General features: G+C 41.1%; 1 protein-coding gene across 2 annotated transcripts in view; it reads right to left on the reverse strand.

The window, feature by feature from the left end:
- Positions 1-9,374: 9,374 nt before the first annotated feature.
- The window catches only part of ccser1 (coiled-coil serine-rich protein 1), a 69,885-nt gene continuing 53,491 nt past the window's right edge, over positions 9,375-25,768 (reverse strand). Inside the window, exon 11 of one of the 2 annotated variants that reach the window (XM_037258314.1) lies at positions 9,375-10,336. In XM_037258314.1, the coding sequence (XP_037114209.1) occupies positions 9,719-10,336 (618 nt within the window). In that variant the 3' untranslated portion in view covers positions 9,375-9,718. The remainder of the gene's footprint in view (positions 10,337-25,768) is intronic. The other variant, XM_037258315.1, reaches the window with a different exon arrangement.

The following is a 25,768-nucleotide window of genomic DNA, read 5'->3' on the forward strand; positions in this document are numbered from 1 at the left end:
GATAGTTGCTAGTGATGCATGATGTATTTTTGTAGCTGCTCGAATTTGATGTTTACTTGTTTGTTGTTGTACTTGTTTTTGTTGCAAACCGAATAAAAAAAAAAAAGATAGCAGTCATTTTGTGGGTTTGTGTATATGAGTGTGGGGGTTAAAACACTCAAAATGTCAGTTTTTATTTTTTGTGTTTTTCTCATATTCATTGATAGTACATACACACATTTTCAATTTTACTCTGGAGGCTGCAGCAATTGATTGTCATACAAGACAGAAAATAAGGAAATGATCTATTTGTACACATACTAAAAAATATAGGTCAGATTTATATATTATGTTTGAGAAGGTTATGGTTACATAGGAACATTTGTCTTGCCATGGATCCATTTAATCTTTAACGCTGCTTGTCACTTGAATGTCTTTCCTTTTCATCTTCCATCACTGCAGATCTGCTCCAACTTTTTCATGAGGATAATGAATTGCCTTCGTGTGTGTGCATGTGGGAGGGGGGGGAGGTGGTTGTCTGTGCGTGAGAGATGTTTGAAGCAAAGCCAAAATGTTGGCCAATACCAAATCTTTGTTCCTTTCTCACGTAATTGCGACTAATGAATCCGCTTTAATTGCCATCCATCACTCTCCGATCCATATGTGCCATCAATAACAACACCGCAAGACAACCAATGTCATCATACATCATGTGTACATACATGATCCCTAATTAATAAAATAAACAATAAACTGTGCTGTTCCCAAGTAGTTGTTCCGAGCCGACTTCTTTTTCCCCACCAACGCGTTTGCTTAGCTGTTTGTTGCTAGGCAGAATGCACAGGGCTCAATCAAAGATGCACCAGAGAATAATAGGCCAAGCCACTGAGACACAGTGAGCAAGTCAGCAACACATTATATTATTAAGAAAGATAAATGTTTGATGATGGCTGAGTCAAAGTGGTTATGCACTACAGCTATGCATTCCATGAAGTCCCCGTCTACACTATGGTGCAATAAAGTAGCCCATTAAATATTTACAGATGTATGGAAAACAGCGACAGCATTTGCATCCTTCACGGCGGCAACTTTTGCTGTGCTTTCTTATGCAAAGGTGTAAATCCAAACAGGGCCCAAACAAACAATGGCGTGCACACACACGCACTTCACAAAAAAGGATGGCGGTGATCCATTAACAAGATTTACTCGTCTTGTCACCGACCGTCGGTTGCTCGTTATTTCCCCTGACTCGTGTGCCCACTTTGAGCTCGACACAATCTCGGCGCACACAACAAAAGAAGACTCGCATCCTCTGGGTGCCTGACATTTTACTGTATTGTTATTATTGTTATTCAATTCTGAAAATAAATAAATATATAAATACATTTGGTGATGCACTTTGACTTTGGAAACTATTTGTCACAGGTCCTTTTCTGCTCTGAGTACACGACGCAAGTTCAATCCAAGCATATTTGGATAAGTTTAGTGGAGAAGAGGTGGCGCGTTGGTTAGCACGCCCGCTTCACAGTTCAAAGGTACGAGGTGCGATTCAGGCCTTCCTGTGTTGAGTTTGCATGTTCTCCCCGTGTCTGCGTGGATTTCCTCTGGGTGCTCCTCCCACATTCCGGAAAACATGCATGGTAGGCCAGGAGGGGAAAAATATACAGACCAGTTACATACATGTTTCGTCATCTCTGACTTTACAGTACAGACAGAAACAAAGCTGGAGAAGAGGAGAGATAAAATTACAGTGCTAGAGAAAGTTGAGAAAATGGCAAGGTGCGACTCAATGGTGGTAAAAAATGGAACAAATTGAGCTTGCCAACAATGGAAGTGGAGCATTAGGTTTTTTTTTTTTAACAAAACCTCTCGAATCTGCAGTAAGACCACAGAAAATAAGGAATCCGACACTAATATGCTCCAATTCTAGCAGAACAAGTGAGAGTGGAAATCTCTCAATGAGCAAAAAAATGTGCGGGAGTTGAACAAAGAAAGTTCAGCTCTAAAATTGTTTCATTGCTAATAAGAGTTTAATCAAATTGCCCCTCTTTTATCTTTCTAAGTTAAGCAATGTACAATTTTCACACTTTAATTTGTAAAAATGCAAGGGACATAAAATTTGCATTGGATTTGATGAGCCTTAGCACAACTAGTTTGCTCATTACCAGAACATGGTAACATGCCAGTTTAGAGTGATCTACTTTTGTAGTTACCCGATAGAAAAACAAAATAAAGCCTACACAAGTCACTTCCATCCACTTTGTACTGATGTTCTCCGTTTCAGTACATGGATGAGGAAATCATCATCATGGGAGCCAAAATAATAAAAGCCATATTTCATAGCAGATCTTAATATCCTTTGGAGGAAGTCACCGTCACGCCAGCGCCTTATTCAAATGTTGTCTTGTTATCTGATAAAAAAAACAAAAAAAAAACAGCTACAGCGTGATAAATGTAATAAATCTTGTGTTGATTACACTGAAAGTCGCACAGCATATTGGATGTTATGAGATGCAAACAACCTTGTGCATGCAGTGTGAAGGTGTGAAACCAGTCATGTTAGCTTTGCAGGCTTGTGGTCACTGATACTCAACAAGCTTGTCAGTCCAACAAAGAAAATACAGGAAAATGTCAATCAAACTTACAAACTTAATACATAAAGAAAGTTTCAAATGCAAAATCTGAGAACTGTGAGGCAGATGAGCTACACTGTGCTGCTGAGTAGATGAAATGATAATTTAAGTAGAACAGCTTCAGGATTATTTCTATATGTCATTAAATATCAAATGCTAACTTGTCGAACAATCTGATGCCCGATGACTACAAAAGCTGCCACAATTATCTTCCCGTGCAACAGATAAATGAGATCATGATGGACAGTTGACTCGAAGGTGATGGAATGACGATCTGACTTTGTTTTATGGTGACATCTAACACACAGACTGACTTTGAACTAGCAAGAGCCATATGGCTGCATGCTTGGCTTAAGCATGAAACTCTGTGGGGGTGTGCATGTGTGCGTGTGCATGTGTAGCTTCCTTCCCCTCTCTCAGTCACAACAGGCCAGTCAATAATCATGCAGCAAATGAGGCTGCTGTCACTGCTGCACTCCTTCCTCAGAGCGACTTCAAGATCGTCTACCCCCTTTCCCACGAGCCTTCGCTGTTTCTGACCGTGCGCATTTCTGCGTGTGAAGCTGAGCCTCCTCCCGTGTGAAAGTGAAAGAAAAGCCTCCATCTGTAGTCCCAGCATGGCCTATTAAATTAGTGATGTTTCCACATCATCCTGCCAATATTTAAAAATAGCAGAGGTGGAAGGTAGTAGCCTATGTGCAAGTCACGAGTTTAAAAAAAAAACACGCAAATCGAATCATTTCTTGGGTTCAACTCAGTCCAAACATGTACGGTGAATATAAAAAGTCTACACACCTTTTTTCAAATGCAAGTTTTGGTGGGTATGAAAAAAACAAGACCAGAATAAATCATATCTAATTATTTTTCACCATTAATATTGCCTGTAATGAGTGCAACTTCACGAAATATGTTTAATCTTTTCAATAGGGAAGTAAAAACAAAAACAAATAATGAGGTTGCACAAGTGTGCACACCCTCTTGCATTGTGTTCAGAATGTACATTCCACTTTTTAAATGGGAGCCAGTATACAGGAAGTCACACACAAAATGTATCACAAGAACAACGATATTAACCATTTTATATAAACGCACAACAGGCTTATTACTCAGAGTACACATGCTGGAAAAAAATATATACATCAAAATAAGAAGTCACCACAGTGCCACCTGCAAAAAAGGCACCAAAATCAACAATGGGCAAAAAAAAATATTTTTTGTCAATGCAGGCCAAAGATCAGCTCTGTCAAATTCTACAATGTTTATCAATGTTTTGTAGCATCACAGAATGTGTGTTACACTTGTATGTCAGTGTGACAACATCTTTCTCGTTTACAGATTAGAAGTGGTCAAATCTCAGCTGGACGGCACATTGACGGTTCCGGATGTGTTAAGCGTGGGATTAGAGCGGAGGGGCTGAGCGGAATAAATAAATAGGCAGAGTCAGAGAATGGTGGCTGGAATTAAAGTGCGCCACTTTCCTCTGTGCAATTGCAAAAAGGCTCGTTATGGTTTTGTGGATTTTGGAGGACAAGGGCGGAGATTGCGAGTGGGTCGAATAGTGCAGAGCATTGATCAGTGTGGTTCGGAACCATCTGCTTCCTGCACAGGAATAAATTTGTCCCTGGGGTTTTTTCCACATCAAGTACAGAGACGGAACCGAGTGGGCAATGCGAGTCTGTGTGCGTGTGTGCATGAGTACAACGACACCGAGTGCTCCCACCTCAAACACGGAGAAATGCCTGGGCTAAAAATGCCAGCCAAAATGTGTTATGCATTCATGTGAAGTAAGGGATGACAGCAGGGAGGGGGCACCAACATGGCAACCCACACATTATATATGTATGCACGAGCCCTGCCGCGGGTAGCAAAAATTCACCAGCCCCTAAAAAGCTTTATAGTTTACTAGAATTGGCCATTGGTACCACATGACTACTTTTGTCTAAATGAATCTCCATAATTCACATCTACATAAATAGCACCGAGATGCCAGCAGACAAATATAAAGAGTGAATAGGTGATTTTTTTTCAAGGAATAAAAGAGGTCCAGACAAAGGAAAATCAGCAAATATACCAAATGGAGGAATAATGACATGATGTAGATGGTGGGGGACAACAGTTAATGGAGCCAAAACATCTACAGTGATTTAGAGAAATGCCTCAGTGACAGCGTGTGTGTGTGTTTGTGTCACAGACACACACTTGCATACACACTGCTCAGGTGTCACAGTGACACAACTGTTTAGGAGTGCAGCCAGCCCGCGTAGTCAAGTGGAATGGAGAGGCAAATAAATGAAAGTTGTGACACATACACATAACACACACACACACATTACCTTTTACGCCCTGGGTGCTGCAAGCTTGTCATCGCACAAAAGACGAAAGATCGAGGCACTATTCGGACCGAGAAGTCTGGCAGCTTCACAAACGTATTGTTCCTTTGAAATCAAGTCAAGTCAAGTCAAGTCAAGTCAAGTCAAGTCAAGTCAAGGAAATTGACAAGTCAAGTGACAGTGTTGTACCCTTCAAAATCAATATAGGGTACTCATACAGTCGATGACTAGGCGTACTTAGGTTTATATTCATCAGAAGCACATAAACTCACAAAACATTGGTAGATGGATAATCATAAATGTTGGTCACTGATTTAATGATCAATTAATTGTGACCAGCTCAGTGGCCTAGTGGTAGAGTGTCCGCCCTGAGACTGGAAGGTTGTGGGTTCAAACCCCGGCCGGGTCATACCAGAGACTATAAAAATGGGACCCATTGCCTCCCTGCTTGGCACTCAGCATTAAGGGTTGGAATTGGGGGGTTAGATCACCAACTGATTCCCGAGCGCGGCACCGCTGCTGCTCACTGCTCCCCTCTCCCCCAGGGGATGGATTAAAATCACACGGGGATGGGTTAAATGCAGAGGACAAATTTCACCACACCCAGGTGTGTGTGTGACGATCATTGGGACTTTAATCTTAATCTTAATCTTAAAAATTATCCACCTCTAACATGAACGGTCATTGTACTGTACGTCTGAATGGCGAGGCATTTTAGTTCATGTGTGTGAATGGACAGTCATGCATCTGCACACATGCATGTGTGAATGGTCAAAAATATTTTAGTGTGTATGTTTATGATAGAAGCGGCAATTTTACTTTGTAGTCGAAATATTTTTTTTACATGCATGCATTGAAAAATAACAACATGTAGTGGTGTTAATAGACAATGTGTATGTGACTATGAGGTGTACCCATTGAAGTGTCCAACTGCTGCATGACGACATGGCAGCAGACAGGGCCGACGCAGCAAAAATAAATCCTAAAGTCTGATGCCTCAAGGTTGTTGTTCTGGTGAATCACATTTATTAATGTGCTTGTCATAACATCTAACAACATAAATCATATATATATATACATATATATATATATTTATATATGATATATATATTTATATATGATGTATATAAATAATTGAATTAAAGTCAAATTAGTTCAAGTCTTTTTCATTGATTTAATGGCTTTAAATATTAATCAGAACAAAGAGAGCGAAGCAAAAATCCTGTGACAAAACATTGATGGTGCCAAAAACAAGTCCCAAAAATACAACATAATTAAATAAACCTGATCATTTTGTAAGAAGTCATCATGACGTTAAACAGACACGTATGTATCACATATGTTTAAAAGACCCGCAATTCAACATCAAATGGAATGTAGCAGCTGAAAGAAAACATACAACAAAAGGTTTAGAAATCTTTGTTTTCATTATGCTTCTTGCCTATAAACATTATACTATTGGAAAGCCAGTTTTATTTTAAATATTGAGAAAGCCATGCTGGTCACACACCTCTGTGGGATGGCACTTGTGTTGCTCATCCCACAGCTTCTCAGGAGAAAAAATATCTATACATTTCCCTTTGAAATGATGCAGTGCATGACCAGCAGGACGTTCTCCATTTTGCCACCCCACAGCAGTGTGATCATAACATGCACGTTCCTTCACTGAAATATCATCTCAATTGAATACTGTGTGTGATGCTAGTCAAACGGTGCTGTGGGATGGCATCCGTGCCATGCGTGCTGATCACCTTGCTTTAGTAGAAGTGGGACAAATTCCAACCCACAGCAGTGTTTGACAAGCAAGACATAATCCACTCAATAGTGCTTCCAAATGGGACTCAATTCAAAGGGAAATAAAGAGACATTCCAGTCGGGCAGGGCACACTGCTGTGGGACTTTTGTGAATTGAATGGTGGGCATGGGGTGTCATTTCAAAGGGGAGTACAAAAAATACTTTCCAATAGTATAATACTTGCAGGTAAAAAGTATTGACAATCTTTAAAATGCGCATTTCTAAACTTTTATAGCTTTATGTTTTAATGTATTGAGTGTTTTGAGGTCGCACTGAGCTAAAGTGCAAAGGCCTTCAGAAGTGCGAGTACATACACTATTATTTGTATTGATTGTATTTTTTTTTTTTTTGAATGGTGATGTCTACTCTAGTTGACCGGTGGACGGATATGTTTGTTCACGCGTTCACATAAGAATCATACTGTATGTACATGTACAGTCCATTTACAAATCAAACGTTGATTCCAGAACAAAAATTTACGAGAAAAAACATTCAATATCAGCATTATTTCAAAAGCTCAAATAATATATTAGATTTTTTTTCATTCATATTAGGAACATCAGAGTTCTTCATGTCCGTTCCACCGGGTGATTGTTCATTGTATTCTCTATGGCGGTAAACATAAATAAGGCAATGAAAAATAAAACACAAATAAAATTGTGACGTAAGAATGTTGAGTCTTCAATGAGATGGAATGTCAATACGGGAGGTTGGAATAAAGCTGAGTGTGATTAGCAAGATTGAGGTTTGAAGTCAGAGAAGGGGTTGAGGTAAAAGGGGGCGAGGCGGGAAGGGGCGGGTATCTGGCACCCAGCAGCAATCAAAACACCGTCCAGCCAAAATAGCTGGCAGCAGCAACCTTGTGTGTAACCTTTTACTCTGACTCTTAATGTAAAAATGGATCCATACTAACGAGGTTTTAAGTTGGGGACAGAACAATTGGATGTGACCTCTTTCAGAAACCCAATTAGATTTTGTGGAAAAGCACAAAACCTGCATGACTACGCTCATACCACAAATACAGTGCAACCATTGGTCAACCTCATTGGTTCCACTTTGGGAGCACCTTCAATAATGCAAATATAAATAAAATGTTCATGACAAATGTCTTAATCATTTTAGGACAACTTTATCTACACTTGAATTCAAAATGTACAAAAAGTGCTCATTTTTTCTACAATTTCTGACATCCTTGAAGTGCTTGCGTTTAGATATGATCACACCAATGAGGTGATCCATGCAAGTTTTCAGTATCTTCATTTTTTTTTTCGCTTTCTGTCGTAAATGTTTCAATATTTTTAAATGAATAATTAGCAACAAAGTTATTGGAATTTTAAATATGAGAATGTATCCTTGCACCGTTACACTGATAGTCAGCCATTGGCAGGGTACATCCTGTATAGACAAACAAGCATTCGCATTCACATTAATGGATCATTTAAAGCCTTCAATGGATATAACATGCATGTTTTTTTCTTTTTTAAAAGGGGGTGTGAGTTGTAGTAAAACCACGCAACCTTTGAGATAACATGCAAATTCCACACAGGAGGGATTTCAACCCAGAACTTCAGAATTGTGAGGCAGACATGATAACCTCTTTACCACCGTGCTGCCCCTTGCTTGAAAATGAAAAGCAATTCTGTAGCTTTTCGGTGTTTAGATGGGGGATGGGGAATCCTTTTCACACCAGGGATGATTTTGGTTAAGTCCTCCATCCCAACCTTGATGACGAAACTCTAATTTGTGCGTAAGTTAGGATGCTAATCGACTATCACTACCCCATGCTAAAGCTGTACTAAAATCCCAATAGATTGTACAAAATCACAGATTCAGTTTATACGTCGGGTCTGACATAAACAGAGACCTCTGTGCATTGTCTACTCCCAGCATTTGTAAGTTCAAATTTAAAAATTTGGATAGAAAGCTCACATGGGCCGTAGACGTGAAGTTCCCTTTTTGAAAAATCTAGCAGCTGATTTTTGTTAACAGATTTATGAAGCTCACCTTTTAATTGTCCCTTTAAACGTCACCACTCAGCACACACCGGATGGATGGAAGGAAGGGGACGGATGGATGGATGGATGGATGGATGGAGGGATGGAAGGAAGGAAGGAAGGTGTGCAGGAAGTGATGCGTTCATTTTGGCAGCATTGGCGAGTATCCCTGCAAAGCACGTGCGACAGTCGGTCCCCATTGCATCCAGCAGCAGAAAGGTTCAAATCAAGGATTTGAAATCATAATCATAACATTCAGGGGGATAAAAAACACCATTTCACGTTGAGGTTCATCTCGTTTCCCGTTAGCTGTCTATGAGGATGACTGTAGGTTTTTGTGTGTACTTTGTAGGGTGCACACGTGGGTGTAAGCACATCTAAACTGTCGACATGACAACATGTGGGAGCTCTGACACATGGCGTGTCCGTGTGTGTGTGTGTGTGTGTGTGTGCGTGAGTGCATCTTTCTGTGAGAGTATTTGAACAAAATGTCAGAGAAGTTTCATCGAGGACTGTTGCATGGTTGTTTTCAAGTGAATTTTGCCAATGTGCCTTGTTTTCTTTTGCAATTTCGTTAAAGAAGACCACCCGTGTGTGTGTGTGTGTGTGTGTGTGTGTGTGTGTGTGTGTGTGTGTGTGTGTGTGTGTGTGTGTGTGCCTGGATGAACAAATTGTCAGCTAAGGTTGATCTACGTGGCTCTATTTCTTGTTTTCCTTTCCGACTTCACGGGAAGAGCACCTGCAGGTGTTGTGTGTGTCTGTGTGTGTCGGTGTGTCAGGTGATTTTTTTTTTGTCCCAATTGTTATCTTTCTTGTTGACTTTGGGAGATGAGCAACGAAAGAGGCGTTGTGTGTCGTGAGCGTAAACAAAATGTCAGTGAAGATACATCCAAGAGAATTGTTTGGAGCATTCCGTTGAATTTGTGCACGGTTTCTTGTTCTCTTCTACGGCTTTGTGAAAAGAGGAAACAAAATGTCCGCTGGCGATCAAGTGTCTCTCTGCGTGAGCGCCTGGAGGTCAGCGGTGTGCAGGGAGTGCTGGAGGAAGACGTTTTTACGAGAGTAGCTGTGCAGGGACAGCGGGCCCCGGGGCGGTTGCCCCAGGCGTCCCGTGAAGGGTGAGGAAGAGGAGGACGAGGAGGTGGAGGAAGGAGTCGGGGGGGAGGGGAGGCCCGAAGACGAGACGCTCTCCCTGCTGGCCAGGCCGTAGAGGCTGGACGAGGAGGTGCCCGCCGCTCGGGGGATGAGGCTGGGGTGGTGAGACTCACCTTTGCGGGACGCCAAGCTTCCGCTTATGGACTCGGAGGAGGACGACACCCTCTCGGGCTGCCCGCTGGTCAAAAACGGTATCGCGCGGGGAAGCTGCGGCTGGGCGGCGGCGATGGAAGAATGCTGGGCCGTGTTCAGGTTACCAGTAGGGGGGTGGCAGTGATTCTCCTCCCTGGCTGAACCAAGAGCTTGTGGGAGCTGGGAGACATTAGCGAGGTCCCCTGCGAGCGGCGGAGGGGGCGGCGCACCCCCGGCCCGCACTGCCCTTCGCTCCTTTAGGGGCTGGCTGCTGCTGCTGTTGCCTGGTCCTGACAACCGCCCTGGATGGTTGTTGGCCTAAAAGAAAATACAGAAAAAAAAAACCGTTACAAATGGCTGTTGTGTCATTACATTAGATTTTCAAAATAACCTTGAGGAATGAGCCACACGCTGCTTCACTGTGTCACAAATTTCTACCCAAGGTCTTCTGAGGAGCACCAGAGCTGCTGTCCCACTTATACTAAAAATAGAGCCGCATCAAGATGGCAAACACGCAACATTGTGCCTATCATACATGGTCTTGTCCAAAAACAACCATTTTTGTAACACATCTTCTTCACAAGCGCGTGATGAGTAAGAGAGGCGCCACAATTAGAGCGGGAGGGAGCGCGCTGCTCGCGTGTTTGCCGTCGACTGTTAATTGGGTGACATTTGGAGAACTGGGGCTCTCTGGGCTCCTGCAGCTTGTTCTAATTGTTTCTAAACCAAGCGGAACCCTGCTCACTAAAGAACACACACTCGCACTGGCACGCGTACGCGCACGTGAACCCGAAAAAACGAGCAGGCCGCAAGGTTTGCACAAAGTCGCAAAGCGGCTCCCAGGACGCGGCGGGGAGGAGGGCAAATAAAGCTGGATGGCAGAAACAGAAGCCACCTGTTCTCCTTTCACACTTGACTGCACGCCTCCCCCTTGTGGATCACAGCTACCCTCCCTCGCTCTTCTCTCGCACACTACACTGCAAAAATTCACATCCAACCAAGATTTAATACAGTGGTCATTTGGAGCTTGTTACTCAATTTCCTCATGAATTCAACTTCCCACGTTGAAATGAATCAAAACACCATTGATTTGTAAAGAAATGTACGAGCCACTAAAAAGTCAATTGTTCCCCAGCGTCATATTGAAACACAGTCACAGTTTTGAGAGGAACTTTGAAAGTGTTAAGCGAAACTAGAGAAGCAGAATTGTCAATTTGATTTGATTTTGTTGGTGTATGTTTACTTTTCTTATGTCTGCACTGCATGGGCCACTTTTGAAAGGCCAGATGGGAATACAGGCTTGCAGTTTGGTACACGGTGTGCAAGTCTAATTTACATTCACACAGTGCAATTGTAAACTTTGATAGAATGACAGCTTTGAAGGCAATGCGGTTTGTACTGAATAAAAAGTCTAGTGAGGGAAATAATCTTGCAACAGCTTGTTAATGGCTTTTTGTTGGTAATTCCACTAAAGTTTTGTGGGAAAAGTTTTTTTTTTCTTTTTCAGTTCAACAAGCGGCAAATTGCATACGCATTAGCTTAATTAAAGACATATTGTCAGTACAGAAAAGTATGATGTCACATATCTTGCATGACTTTAATTGGTTTTGGGGCCAAATGCATTCCGTAGATGATAATCAAGATAAATTATCAATAAACGTTCTTGTCACAGGCCACTCCACATGGCAAATAACCCTTTTATATTTCATATTGCAGTAATTTGACCTTATCAACCAAAAAAAGGACACAAGTAGCACCAACTGTTCATCATTAAAATTGCTCTAATATCATCAATTTTTGATGGACCTCCTCATATTGAATAACAATTAAAAGGGAAATAGGTGCAAAATTAGACTCTCTGAATATATAAATTTTCCTTATTTTGACCCATGAGGATAATTTGGCAGTAATCGGTCACATTTAAGTACAACTTCACATGCCATGTTGAACCAGTCAGATATATATTTTAAAATCTTTTCTAGGGTTTAATTCAATAGCAAATCACACACGAAAGACGCTGCATCAATATGTGTCCAGCTGTTTATGCATATTTTAGCAAACAAAGCGCAAAGTTCAAGTGTCATCATTCAATGGTTAACACACACAACTTCCAGTTGTTGAACATGTACTTAACTGTTCTCAAATTTCCAGTCAAAGCAGAGTGTTTCCTTCAAATGACCCTGGACTACTTTCCTTCCCCAAATGGCTCCCTCCATTTCTTTTCATGTCCATTAATTGCTAGACGGTAGACTAACAAAGGCACTTTGGACTGGCTGATGAGCGTCTGGTGCTTACTAATGCGTCCTGATGAGTGGCCGCACGCAGCAAGACTTCCCTCAGACTTATTTGCCTCGACGAGTGCAGACCGATGCTTCATGAGCGAGGACCGGGGGGGCTGAAACCTCACGAGGGAATTGTGACAACACCGGGCTATTGGTTTATGCGAGATGGCTTAATTGGGGCTAAATCTAACGAGAGCAAACATGCTTTGGTTACGGGAGGAGTCTTCTTTTATTCTTGAGTTCTACAAAACTTTTCATCAAACCTCAAGAACTGTTTTGACTACTGACACAAATTTAGGGATGACTTAAACGTGCGAGCTGCCAAGCCAATTTTGTTTTATTTTTCATTTGTCGTGACTCTAACAAGGCATAGAAGCAAGCAGTCTATCGTGCACTGGCTTGACTAAAGACACAACAACATTTGTTTTTCCAGATTTATACAAAATTATGGGACAAATTAGGTTGGGACAGGTGTTGCAGAAATAAGATGCATTCCTGATCTCGAAAGTGAGACCTTGTGGTATAGCAGTGTGTTTGTGTGTGCGTGCGTGTGCATAATCGGCGGCAACAGATGGAGACGAAGCAAAAGGTCAAGCGCAATGAAAAGCAAGGCGTAAACAAATGGAGTCAAAGGATGGAGGGGACAGGAGAGGGCTGACAGATTGGCAAGAAGGTGATCAAAGACGTAGATAAAACGCGATGAGAGCAACAGACGGGAGGGGGAAAAAAAAAAGAAAGAAAAACAGAAGAGCTGATTTACAAACTCAGGTGTCCTCTCCCAAGTACACACCTCTCAAATATTGTGTGTGTCCACAAGTGGACCTGGATAAATCACGGTGTTGCGTACTCAGGGTGCAAATGGACAAGGGCTCCTCAAGACTCTCAAAAGCCTTCCGTCTCACAACATTTTAATGACTTTTAAACACACACACACACACACACACACTGTATGTGTTATGCACACCGAGGGTGGGGGGGCAGTGAAAGCAAAACAGCATAGTCATCAATCACACACCAGGATCCAATACCCCACGGAGGAGCAGAATCGTAACGAGGACCCAAGAAACACATTGGACACCAAAAGATTAAGAAGTCCTCACCGAGATAAAAGGAGAAAAGTTTAGTCTAATATAATTGCTGGCTATTTAATTGTTGCCTTCATGAAAAAGTTTAAATCAAACAAGTAGAAGAAATGGTATAAACCCCGTTGTTACATTTGATGATGTTTCATTGATCGAGTAAACCGCAAATGAATCAATTGCTGCTGTTCATTTTAATGAGCTGAGAATGTTCTGATGTACCGTTTCGATGCTGACTTTCAGAGTTGAACATATTGTTCTTCCTTAGACAGCAGTTGAGATCGTTACAGCGCAGACACTTTTTTTTACCAGAGTAAGATTAAATACAATCGCAATAAAATTTAATGAATAAACACTATCAAATATGATCCAGCAGTCGGCTAGCAATGAGTCTTCCTCTTGTGAACTTAATGAGGACAACGAAATGAAGAAAGCCTGACTGTAACAGACTTTGGAAGATGCTCAACTGTTTAATTGGTGACAAGGTCGGGCCTTTTTTTTTTTATTTGACTTGGGCATCAAAACGAGAACGGAACAACACGGCCTAGAATCGTCGATGAATGCCTGCAGACACCCAGAATATCTTCCTCATCCATTTGCTTGCAAACGATCGAATAAAGGCTGAGAATGCGAGCGCGCCAGCGCTGTCTCAAGGCCATAACACATGCTTTTTCAACAACTTGTTGGTTTACCTCAGTAAACACGCCCCTTAGGAGGACAACAGCCTTTGGCAACATCCTCCCCGTTGTCCTGCTGCTCTTCACCTACCGCATAAAGTGTAATGTTTCAAATTTTCAATAGCTTTTCTTTCCTGCTGCCGCAATAACATTTTCTCACTCCCATTACCTCTCTGACTCTCGTTTTATTTTTAAGTGAGATGTCACAGAAATTCCATAACAGAGGATACAAATACAACTCAGAGGTGTCAAATCCAGGTCCAGAAAGTAAAATTCAATTTGGCTTTAGCCAGGGGTGCTTCTATTCAACTGAGCTAAGATTTGTCCCCATTTCTATTGGCTCGATCGGAGTATCAGCCAGCGACATCGATTAACTTTTTGTGAACAAAAACTGTAACTTGGATCTTTCATGACAGGTGTCAATCATTTGAGTCTATCTGTTCGTTGTGTTGCGCTCCTTGACATGGAAAGAGCACTGAGCAAAGATCTTCTTGTGCTAGCCAGTTGGCTGCAGATTGGTTAGGTGACAGCATCACTTATAATCTATCTGTTGGTGCTCTTTGACAAGAAGCACGGAGTAAAGACTGCAATGTTAGCTTGTAGCGCTAGACAGCTAACTGCAGACTAGTTAGCTACCATACGTGTGTCACCTACATTACATGAGTGGGTGATTTTATGTTACTATTACATGAGGTCCTCAGTTTACGAGCATCTTGACATATGGATAGTTCAAGGTTAGGGTGTAATAAAGGAGTTTGTGCAGTGGCGTGGAAAACGTGGTCATGCGGCACAAGAACCGGCTAGTGCCAGACATGCTGTTTTTCCAGTTGATTGTTTTATACTGCTATGCTTTTCATACAAATATTTAATAAAATTTGGATTTGACTAATGTGATAGTATGCGTTAGTGATAGACAACACAATAAATTCAGATTAAGTTTAAAAATATACAAAAACTGTAATTGGTGTAACTCACTTAAGCATGACATGTACTCTTTATCATTGAAAGTGTTTGAATTAAACTGAATAAGTGCATTATTAATCTATTGAGTGTAAATGCTGTCAAGTGCGCGGGTGTTTATTTTCTATGAATAATCCAACTATGCCAGATTGAATGCAAAGCACTTTGAGTGGACAAGTCCGTGACACCAGTCTTGCTCAATGTCTGAAGACCTTGCATCCTGTTTTTTTCTTTTCCCCTCCCTTGACCTCTGTTCTTCACTCATCTCACACCTTCCCCACCACCGCCCTTCATTTGGTCCCACTTCTATTTTTTTTTTTTTCTTCATGGTTATGTAATGCAGCGCATGAGAATGCCGGCGGGTGCCAGGGCCGAGCAGACCTTGACAGCTGGACGATGGATGGCAGACTGGTGCAGTCTGGAGACCGCACACAAGGAGAGACCGCTATTGAAGTTTCAAAAAATAAGAAGTTGAAGTATTTGGAGGACAGAACAGTGGTTCGCATGTTTGCCTCACAATGCGACTGTGCTAGCATGCGTTTCCATCACATGAGTTTCCTTGCGATTTTTTTTTATACATATTATGCTGCCTTTAAGTTACTGCTGCTGAGGATTTAGCCCAATTTAAGTATCTTGGGTCATTGCACATGCAGTATTAGGCCACAGGCTTTAGAACTGCCCATTGCAATACGAAAGGTGGTGGGCTGCCAAGTCATTGTGCCAGAGTCACCCTGAGAACAGGAAATCTTTAAGAGGCTTCTCGGGAAGGCGATATGGTGGGACACTTGGATGCACAAACCCCAACAGGTGCACGGGTGCAATGATGGTGGAAAGAAAAAAAAAAAAATCATTGACCACCAGCTTGGGCAAATGTTGCCTGGACATTGCCCAAAGCGAGTGGGATGATGGCGAGAAGAAAAATGAACAAGTGGAGGGTGAAGTACTAGTAGGAGGTGAGGAACGATATGAGAATATGAAGGACAAAAAGGCAAAGCGGCAAAAAAGAGAAAGGCTCTTAAATGCTTAAATAATCCAACAAAAGCAGAAGGCCATGTAGGCTACATGGTCAGATGGAGGAGGACAAAGTGAAAAAGCTCAAAGTTACTGAAGATGAAAAAGAAAAATAATTAGGAAACCAGAGGATGGTGATAAAAGCAGGCATCCAATAAATAGACAGAGCAAAGAAAAAAAAGTCTGTTTAATCTTGTTTCCTTTTTGTACTTGCAGAACAGAGCACGTGTTTTCAAGAAAATTACCACTTGGCCCGAAACACAAAGAACTACAATCAGACAAGACACCACCGATGATTCCATGACGAGATGGCCCAGCACTTCATCATTACCTCCACCCACAAGGAATTGTTTGGCTCAGGGATTGTCATAACCATTCAACCAATTGATTCGTACAGCAGTCCCCAAGCTCGTAAGTTCCATGCACAATATTCGAGGCGATCTTATCTCATGTGGACACAGCTCTTGAACAAAGTCTAGCGTTCTGGTCAACTCGCCCCGCAATGTGGTTCGTCCACGTTTGTCTTTCTTGACTTATTAGTTCCACCCAGTCTACCTTAGTTACTTTATTTAATCACAACACATTTTCCACAAAGGTCCTTTGGATTTCTTTTCAAATTCCACTTTAACTTGATCTCCCACTTGAATGTAGACCCAATAAACCTTACGGTGCGAAGCGCTCAACCCGTTGTACAGCGCTATATCATTAATTAGCTGCTCGAGATTATTCCCCGCCATCAGTTTTTTTTTACAGAACGCGCAATAGTACTTTGATGTTCAAAAATGTGCATCAGTAATTGCGTATAATTACAATTTATAAACATTATTTCCCAGCGCTATGGAAATCTATAAATAGCGTCGAAGGATGAACTCCCAGGACAGTGAAAAGAAATATTATTGTGATGGGGACTTAAGTTTTCTGTCTTAGTTAAAAAAAATTGGGATATATGTGTTTAATTTCAGTCAAATGACTGAACCATCATTTGGTTGCTGCCGTGCAAACTCTCTTCGCAAAATCCAAAATAGTGATTCACCAAAGGAGGCAAAACAAGTCACGCACACATCACACAATTAATTATTAACAGCAAGCAACCTTTTGAACAAAAACTCCTCGAGAATTTTCGAGCCTAAACACACGCAGACGCTCAGCCGGCGTTATGACAAGCCGCCATTGTTGCTCCTGGAATGAGTCCAGCAAATGAGGGGTTTTTTTTCCAAATGAGGCTGGGCGAGGCAAATGAGTTTGCAAAAGTTATTTTGTTCTAATTACGTTTTAATGAACTATTTTTGTTCTGAATAATTGAATCCTTCCTCGTGAAGGAGCCACAGAGATCATTAGCCTACATTATACATGGGTATTGTCATTGTTTCTGCACAGCGGCCCATTTGTAGCCTCGTTTTTGGCAGATACAGTACATTGGACAACCCCACAAGTTTGGCAGTATTTAAATCGCACACTAGCTAACGGTTTTTTTTTTTCTGGGTGGGATTATCTTAACCACTCTGCAAGTACAACACAAACAAGTCCACACTTGTAAAAGTCAACACTCAATTTTATCGCCTCTAAACGGTCTGCATAATGAAAGCTTGCAATCGAACCGAGGTTAACTATGAGGTTTCTTTTAAGCAAAATAATAACCAGAAATGGAGGATTGAGTTTACATGACACGGTGTTAGGCATGCAAAGATACTATACAGTAGAGCTCCTTGAATTTAATGGTATGGGCTACTTTGTAACAGGAAACAAAATATCAACGTGTAGCATCGACATTATGACTGATTATGAATTATTTGCAAATGTTGAGTTCGGTACACACCATTGTTTACGAGATATACAAGCAAGCTGACCAAATATATTGTGCTCTTTTCCTTTCTTTGCTTTTAGTGTTGGCAGTTAATTATTAAATATTAAATATATATATAGTGAATTGTTACATGTCATATTGTGAATCAGGTGGGGTTTTTTTTTAGACGGGGGGGGGGGGGTCTTTCATGGTTTTTCTGGCCTGGTTTTCTCAGGGATTTAAGAAAGAAAAAAATAGGTGTAATTAAATCAGTTGATACCATATTTGAATTCCGTCACTAATTAAAACTAGCATTTAAAATATGTTAAATAATAATAATAATAATAATATAGCAACTGACAACCTGGAAAAAACTGACAATTATTTTTTTTTAAAATGAGGGGGTAAATACATCCAGAAAAAAATGACAAAGAAAATGACAAAAATTGGATGAAAAAACAAACTTCTTGAATAATGAAAAAATAGCAAAAACCTGCCAAATTTACAGTTAAATAAAAAAAACGACAAAACCATTTTGAACACACTGTACTACAAATTTAGGTTGAGGCCGCCACTTTTGGAAGAGAGGCTGTTGTGAGCTGCGGACCCCCTACTAAGTTCTTGGGTGTTCAACAAACAGTAAAAACTTCATGTTTTACAGTGTGTATGAATCCACTTCAGAGGAAGCTTCCATGTTGGCAAGTCTCCTGCGTCAAGTGCAGTTTTATAACTTTACCCGGTGGCACCACCACAGTGTGCCGACTCGTGCGGCATTGTTCATTAATATTTATGCCACTTTATTCTTCCCCTTTTACTGAAATGTTGCTGCAAATTGTCTCGTGTCGACAATACCGTTGTGTTTCTGGTTTTTTTTCATTACCATTACAGATGGTGTTGGCATCCCCTGCACATGAAAAGGCACCTTTGGAAAGATTTGTGAGAATCTGTCACACTTTGTCTGACTAACGAATATGGAGTCAGCAGAGGACTCATCAGTGAACGCCTGTGAGTGTGTGTGTGCGTATGCACGTGTGTGCACGTGTGTGTGTGTGCATGTCAGCTTTCTTGAAATGTTACCGGCGTGTGATATAATATGCTCTTTACGGTGTAATGAAGATGAGGGAATGTGGTCTCGACGCCCCACGAGTGTTAAATAAATCGCTGTCCCCCCTCTCGTCACACGCACTGATCGCAATGACGCTCACACACACACACACACACACACACACACACGATATCATAGAGACATGTATCATCCGACATAATGGACACTGTAAAGCCATGTGACCCACAAGAAAAGCAAAGGGTGTGACACCTTTTTCCCTTTTCTGAATTGAATAAAATTGGATTTAAATTAGCATCACAATATATCTTAAATTATAATTAGTCATTATAATGAATACTAGTTAAACAAATCAAGTACATCACATTACTTGTAATTACATGTTTTGACCAAATTTAAGATAGACTTCAATCTACAAATTCCATGACCACAGTCCCAATGCATATGATACTTCCAAGAGTCTGTATTTCTTTTTGACAGGATGTTAGCACGCAATAACATTATTCCAACACGTAATAGACTGCATCCAAAAACCAACCAACTATGTCGCTTATATGGAAGACAAGATATGCTCAAGGGTCTTTCTGGAGATTTACTGTAATAAAACCACTGTTAGCGTCTTCTTGCCATCTTCTATTTCTTTTTTAGATAAACAATCCCTGCTTTATTTTTATGCACGCAATTTTCATGCCTCCTAATCTCTATCCTCTTGACACCATCCCAAGCATGATTAACCATGTTCAAAGTCAACATAGTAATCTTTCCATCTGGCTTTCATGTGACTGAAGTAAACCAAGACGATAACAGCCAGGCTTCCAAGAACTCAGCAAAACGTAAGGAGCGTTAAACATGTGAGAATCATTTTGCACTTAGGGAGAGAAAGGTTGTATCCTCTATCTCGACTTTGTGAGAAGAACACATAAGCACAGGAAGAACATGCAAACTCCAGATTGATTCCCTGAACCACTAATTTCCAAATGGAAACATACCAAGGACATGATTGCGTTTTAATTTTTGTTTGTTTTTGGGGTTTTTTTCTTCAACATAGTACTCCCATGGTCTCCTCTCTGAAAGAGCTTAAACTAATTGCCTTTTTAATAGCTCACGACATGCGTTATTGTGTTGGAGTGTGTGTCCCCATGTGTAATTTGTGTTGTTTGTGTGATTGTGTGGGGCAACAAGGAAGTGATTACTTGCTCAAATGAGCCAGCCTCGTTAGTATTTTTGAACCGACAAGTTTTGCTCTAAAAGTCTCATTGTGACATTGGCCAGATTTATGACACAAGGCTAAGTGGAAAAATATGTTTGCGTTGCCAATTTTTGCTGGAGAAATGCGACTCTCGGGACATACGCAATTGTGTGCGTGGTGAGGCGAAGAATGAACCTTTCGTTTGCTTCTTGTTATGACACATCGGGACAAATTTAATGTTCTTTTTACAAGCTTGTTGACATGTTTGTGAAGCTCTGCTTTCATCCCAATCGGGATTGTCCGAGAGGCGTAACCTGGATATTTTTCACTGCTGCTTGAGAGAAAATTCAACCTTATGTTAGTTAAATCCAGAATATGTGCCATGGCCTGTGTCGCAAAATATTTCAAATCCAAAGCACAAGTTATCCTTTGACGGACCATTTTGAGTTGTCGTGCCACAACACTTGCCTCTTCTCACGAATTGAACGAAAAAAACGTTGCTGGATATCTTTGTGGATACGCTGGTTGCTCATCTGACCTTATGACAAGAACTCACAACAGATGATGCCCGTCACATTAAAAAACGTGAACAATCTGACTGACTTTTTTCTTCAGAGTCTTCCACTGAAGACTCTGGGGTTTGGTTTCTGGGCCGTACGGAAATCTATTACTCATCATTGGTGATGGCTCTCCCTAGCAAGTCTGATCTCATTGGTCTCATCATCACTCACATTGCTCATTGCTTGACGATCTGACATGGAGGATAGGACAGGTATATAAATGTGTGTGTGTGTGTGCGTGCATGTGCTGAAGTCACAGGTATAGACTTGAGGGCAATTACTCTGAAGGGGAAAACTAAAAAGAAAAAATTATCTGGAGTCCCTGCTACTCCATCAGGTGGAAAATTAAACAGCTAAGTAAATCTTTGGTTAGCTGCCTATTTCTGGAAATGTGTCCTTAAGCGAGCTGATTTGAATTTTGAATTTTTTTAACAATACTTCCACCACCAGTTTCTCCGGCCAAGGCTTGGCAGTTATGCTACTTTCACATTGGCCGCTAAGATAAATTTCTGGTCATAGTAATTGTAGTATGAATGTTGCATATTGTTTATTTACTAAGCACTCCACAGTTATGTAAGAGTGGGGTTGGTTTACACACTAACCACCCTCACACGAGGTTCTCCAGCCATGACACAATTAGCTAAGTTAGAAGGACAATTCCAACAAGCAAAAAAAGATACGACTTGTTGTCAACATGAACGGCAGTTAGAAATGCTTAAGAGAATATAAAAACATGAAATATTCAATTAGTGCAGAGCAACGTGTGCTCCCACACACTGCGAGTGACTATAAAAAGTTCTCGTCCCATCGGACTTTGCTGTGCGCAATTGTTTACCACACTGCAGCACAGCAGATGTAATTAAGCATGTCTTGATAGCAAAAAACAAAAGGCGACTTGTTGAGAAACAAATTGTTCTTAAGCGTGACTAAATGTAAAAAAATAAATAAATAAATGTATTTCTGCATATGTTCTCTTCACCATCAATCGGTCACATGACCATTTCATTGAGGGTCATAACAACACAGTCTGTGGCTTCCTTAAAGTTGGCCCCCAAGGCAACTCTGAAATATTCCGTCTCAAAAGTCCCAATTCTCCAAATTTACGAAGCATGCATCCTGTCATCCCAAAATGTGCGCACTGCATTGACTTTGTAATTTCTAGCTTAAAAATGCATTCTTATTAGTGTTTCTTTGCCAAATGCTTTACATGGAGCAAATTAAAAACCCAACGTTACTTCAATCACCAACATAATCGGTCTCATCTTCCCGATTGAAGACAATGAGGATTTAGCCCGGATTCCACACTAAACGTCTTTTGTGTTGCTTTAGTCCTTTAGCACATCAAAGGTTGGGGAAAACAAAAGAGGGGAAAGACTTGCGGATTACAAAAGGTCATTGGGGTAAAAACCCAGCAAGAGATGAACTGTTTCGTCACTCATTGAATTGCTAGACGCTCTTCTAGTGAATATTATTTTTTCAAGTGTTAAGTCTTAATTTAGTTCAGCAACTTCCTGTTTTTATGAGATTCTGAAAGAATGAATGAATTCTAATCAGATCACACGAGTGTAAGTGTCAAGTGGCAGATCAAACACGTTGCCCCCACTCTTTCCTCTCCATCCATCGTAGCCATCCATCATCGCTACGTCCCTCCTGTTCTCTAATTAATTTGCCTACCTGCTTTGCTCTCGCTTCATCCATCACCTCAGCTGGCCTGGTCAGGTCATTACCCACGGTGCTGATGGTTTTGTTTCTCTAATTAGCCCAATTATGACTGTCAGTTATAGCCTGCTCACCCCAGCCCGGCCTCCTGCAGAGACCTCGCCATCTTTAACATGGCTTTGCGTGACCTTGGCCCACGGCTGTTCCCCTACAGCATGATGCCTGACGCTTACCCTTGCACTGCATCTGTCTTCATTTCAAATCAAAGCATTAAATTAAAGTTAAAAGTCCATACAGACACCAAAAAAATTGATTGCGTTATTGTGATTCGTCAGTCACCTCGCTTAAATCGTGCATAATCAACAAGTCTGCCGTTTAAGTCGAAACTATTTTCGGCAATCCCCGAAATGGAGCAAGATCCATGTGCAGGCACGTCTCTTCCGACCAGTGTTACTTCCATACAAACAGGTTTCCATGGTTACTTTTTCCCTCTCTCAACTCTCAAAATAGCAGCAACTAAAATAATGAACCACTTTCACATTGGGGAATGATCGACTTTGAAACCAGTGTTCATACTATCTGTTGGTGTTTCAAATAATGCTGCACTGTCGACACAAAATTTCCTTAAACAGTGACCCCGTCAGTAACAGACACCAAGTCTCAAATTACAGTCGTCACTGAGTGCATGGTCTGCTCGTTTCTCCACAATTTATTCTGTTTTCAACCAGTTAACTTGTTTACTATTTCAAAAAGCAATTTGCATCAATAACCATACCAATAGACGCCTCCTCCAATCAGTCACCATTTATCAATCAGCATTTCTGACCCATGATTAGTCAAATGTTGGAAATGTCAATGAGACGTACTGTAGCACTGATTGCTTGGAAGACTGTCGAAGACGAGAATGTGATTAGTATTCACATCCAAGCACCCCTACGCTAACATTTCTCAATAAACAGACTAAACGGTCCCACTAAGTATGAATCACATCTTCACCTTGTGTTTTTTCCTCTCTCCTTGAATTTTTTTCCCCCTCCATTTTGAACCCCAGCTCCTTCCCTCTTTTCTCGCAGGCATCGCCCTGCTTTAATGAAACAGATGTCCCTTCATTAATAAAGACCAGGTCTAGCACAGTAATGAAGAAATAAGCAGGCAAGCGCACACAAATGAGCCGGGCAGAGCTGAGAGCGATTGCTTCCGACAAGCGCGGATTGTTTGTGACGCGACCGGGCACAACACTCTCCGACGATGCCCAGCCGGCTTAGTCGACTGCATTAGGGGACAAAATAGCACATTTATATGGGTGGACTGGGTGACAGCTGTAATAATAAATAATTTTGATGTTTATGTGAAATACCTGGTGAGAAAGAGATTATAGCATAAACGTGGTAGGAATAAACCCCTTATGGAAAGTGGACATTTCTGGTGATAGCAGTAAATAATTGATGCAGATGGTTCATTTGTTATGCGCGGCAATGACGTGACATCATTAGTAGCTGTCCCCCTGAAATAAGAGGTGCCGTCTCATATCCCTCAAAAAAACCTTTCCCTCCTCCTGTCTTGCTCCTTTGCTAATATGAGGTGAGCCCATACATGCAAAATAGTATGGCATCACACCGCAGACACTTTTTGTTCATGTTAGAAGTTTGTTTTGGTAATGTGAAAGAATAAATATAATGATCGGATTTGACCAAAAAAAAAAAAAATTGGGTAATGCACTGCAGTGTGAACATAGTCTCTACTTGTTCATTTTTGTTTTTTTAAAATATTAAAACATTGCATTATTGGATATTTTATGATGATTAGACATCAGGTCACATTGACCTGAGAACATTGTTAGGAAACAAACGCAACAGGAGGGCGAAAGAGCAGCATTGTTTGGTTTGAAGGAGAGTTAAAGTAGCATCCTGTGGTGCGCTTGGGGTGATCACACGCCCCATCTCTGCTATGGAAAGCTGTACACGGTGAAACGCACCAGCTGTTCCCCAGCAAACGTCCTCATTTGCATGATAAGAAAATATGCAGACATTCAAGACAAATCCAGTTTGGGAGCTGCTTGCCATCTAACTGTTGCAGGACAACGGAAGGGGGTATATGAGGCATGTATCATTTACCTGTTGAGATTCGTACAACTGATTTCATTGTCTAATTGAACCCTCAAAATGGTGTCAGTTGGGCTTGTTTCCAATGAACAGTCATTTGGGAAGCAATTTTTGAGTGACGACATTAAATGGGACAGAAACACACAGCAAATGCTCTCATGGGCGGCCAGATTTTGAGGTATCGGGTACTCATAGAGGCTGCCAATACTAGACACCGATAATTACAGCAAAAAAAAGAAAATCTGACATCAAGTTAAGGCCTCCTGGGGAGTAGTTGGTGCTACTACTGTGGCACTTTGACACATTGCCGAATCCGCTTCTGCGTTGGACAAAAAAAAGGTAGTTTACAATTTTTTGTTGCTGTATTATTATTATTTTTTATATATCAAAACTACAAGAGGTATTGGTACTTGGTATCTCTGAGCACTCAGTGAACACTCATAGTGATATCGGTCTGAAAAAATGTGGTATGAAACATCCCTAGTTTGAAATGGTGGTTCATATTTCAGTCTCAAGAAGTTAATACCGAGAACCAATGTTTTGAATCCGGGGTCCCCAATCATAGGCCCGAATACCAGTTCCAAGCTATACAGAGTGACTGAACAAAAACTACTCCGATGATCATCAGTCTTAAAGAAGTTTCATTTTGAAAATCAGTCACATCTGAGTTCTTTGTGAAAGGGACATGCAGCTTTTGCTGGGGATCTTCTGCCATGTCTATTTTGATGGATTGCTGTATAAAAATGACTCCGGTATATTGTGCAAACGGTGATGAAATAAAACGAAACTAAAATGTGGCTGTTTCTTGCTGTGGATGCAGCTTTAAAGTCATAAACTTCACAAACACATAAACATATGTGCCCTTCACAAGCCACTCATGCAACTCATTGCTCGGGGCCCTAAGCGCCGTGTATGCCTCTAATAGAGAAGGATCAATCATTGCACCAATTTTAATTTCTAGAACTGATTAAACTGATGTATCTTCACATGACCACAGCTAATCCATCAGCCAGTGAACCGGGAAACGGCGGCGGGCGGATTTGGCGAGAGGAGTCTTCGAGGAGCAGAAAACTCTCACGTTAATTTATGTGGCTTTTATGTCCCCCCCCCCCCGATTCACTTATTTTGAAGGAGAGAACCAAATGCCTGTGCTGCCGATTCATAATTTATCTACCTGGCTTCTGAGTTGATTTGCAATTCTTCCAAATAAAGACTATTTATTATTGAATTTCACTTTGAATCTAAAGCAATTACACTAACAAACCTCTGTGTTCCTCATTACATCAGCCTTCCAGCATTCTTCTGCATCTTGACTGGCCAATTAAGAGCAAAATCAGACAATTCCCAATGTAGAGAAACGACCTGATTATCTACTATGGATCACA

This window comes from Syngnathus acus, chromosome 9 (genome assembly GCF_901709675.1).
Source record: "Syngnathus acus chromosome 9, fSynAcu1.2, whole genome shotgun sequence".
Classification (NCBI taxonomy): domain Eukaryota; kingdom Metazoa; phylum Chordata; class Actinopteri; order Syngnathiformes; family Syngnathidae; genus Syngnathus; species Syngnathus acus.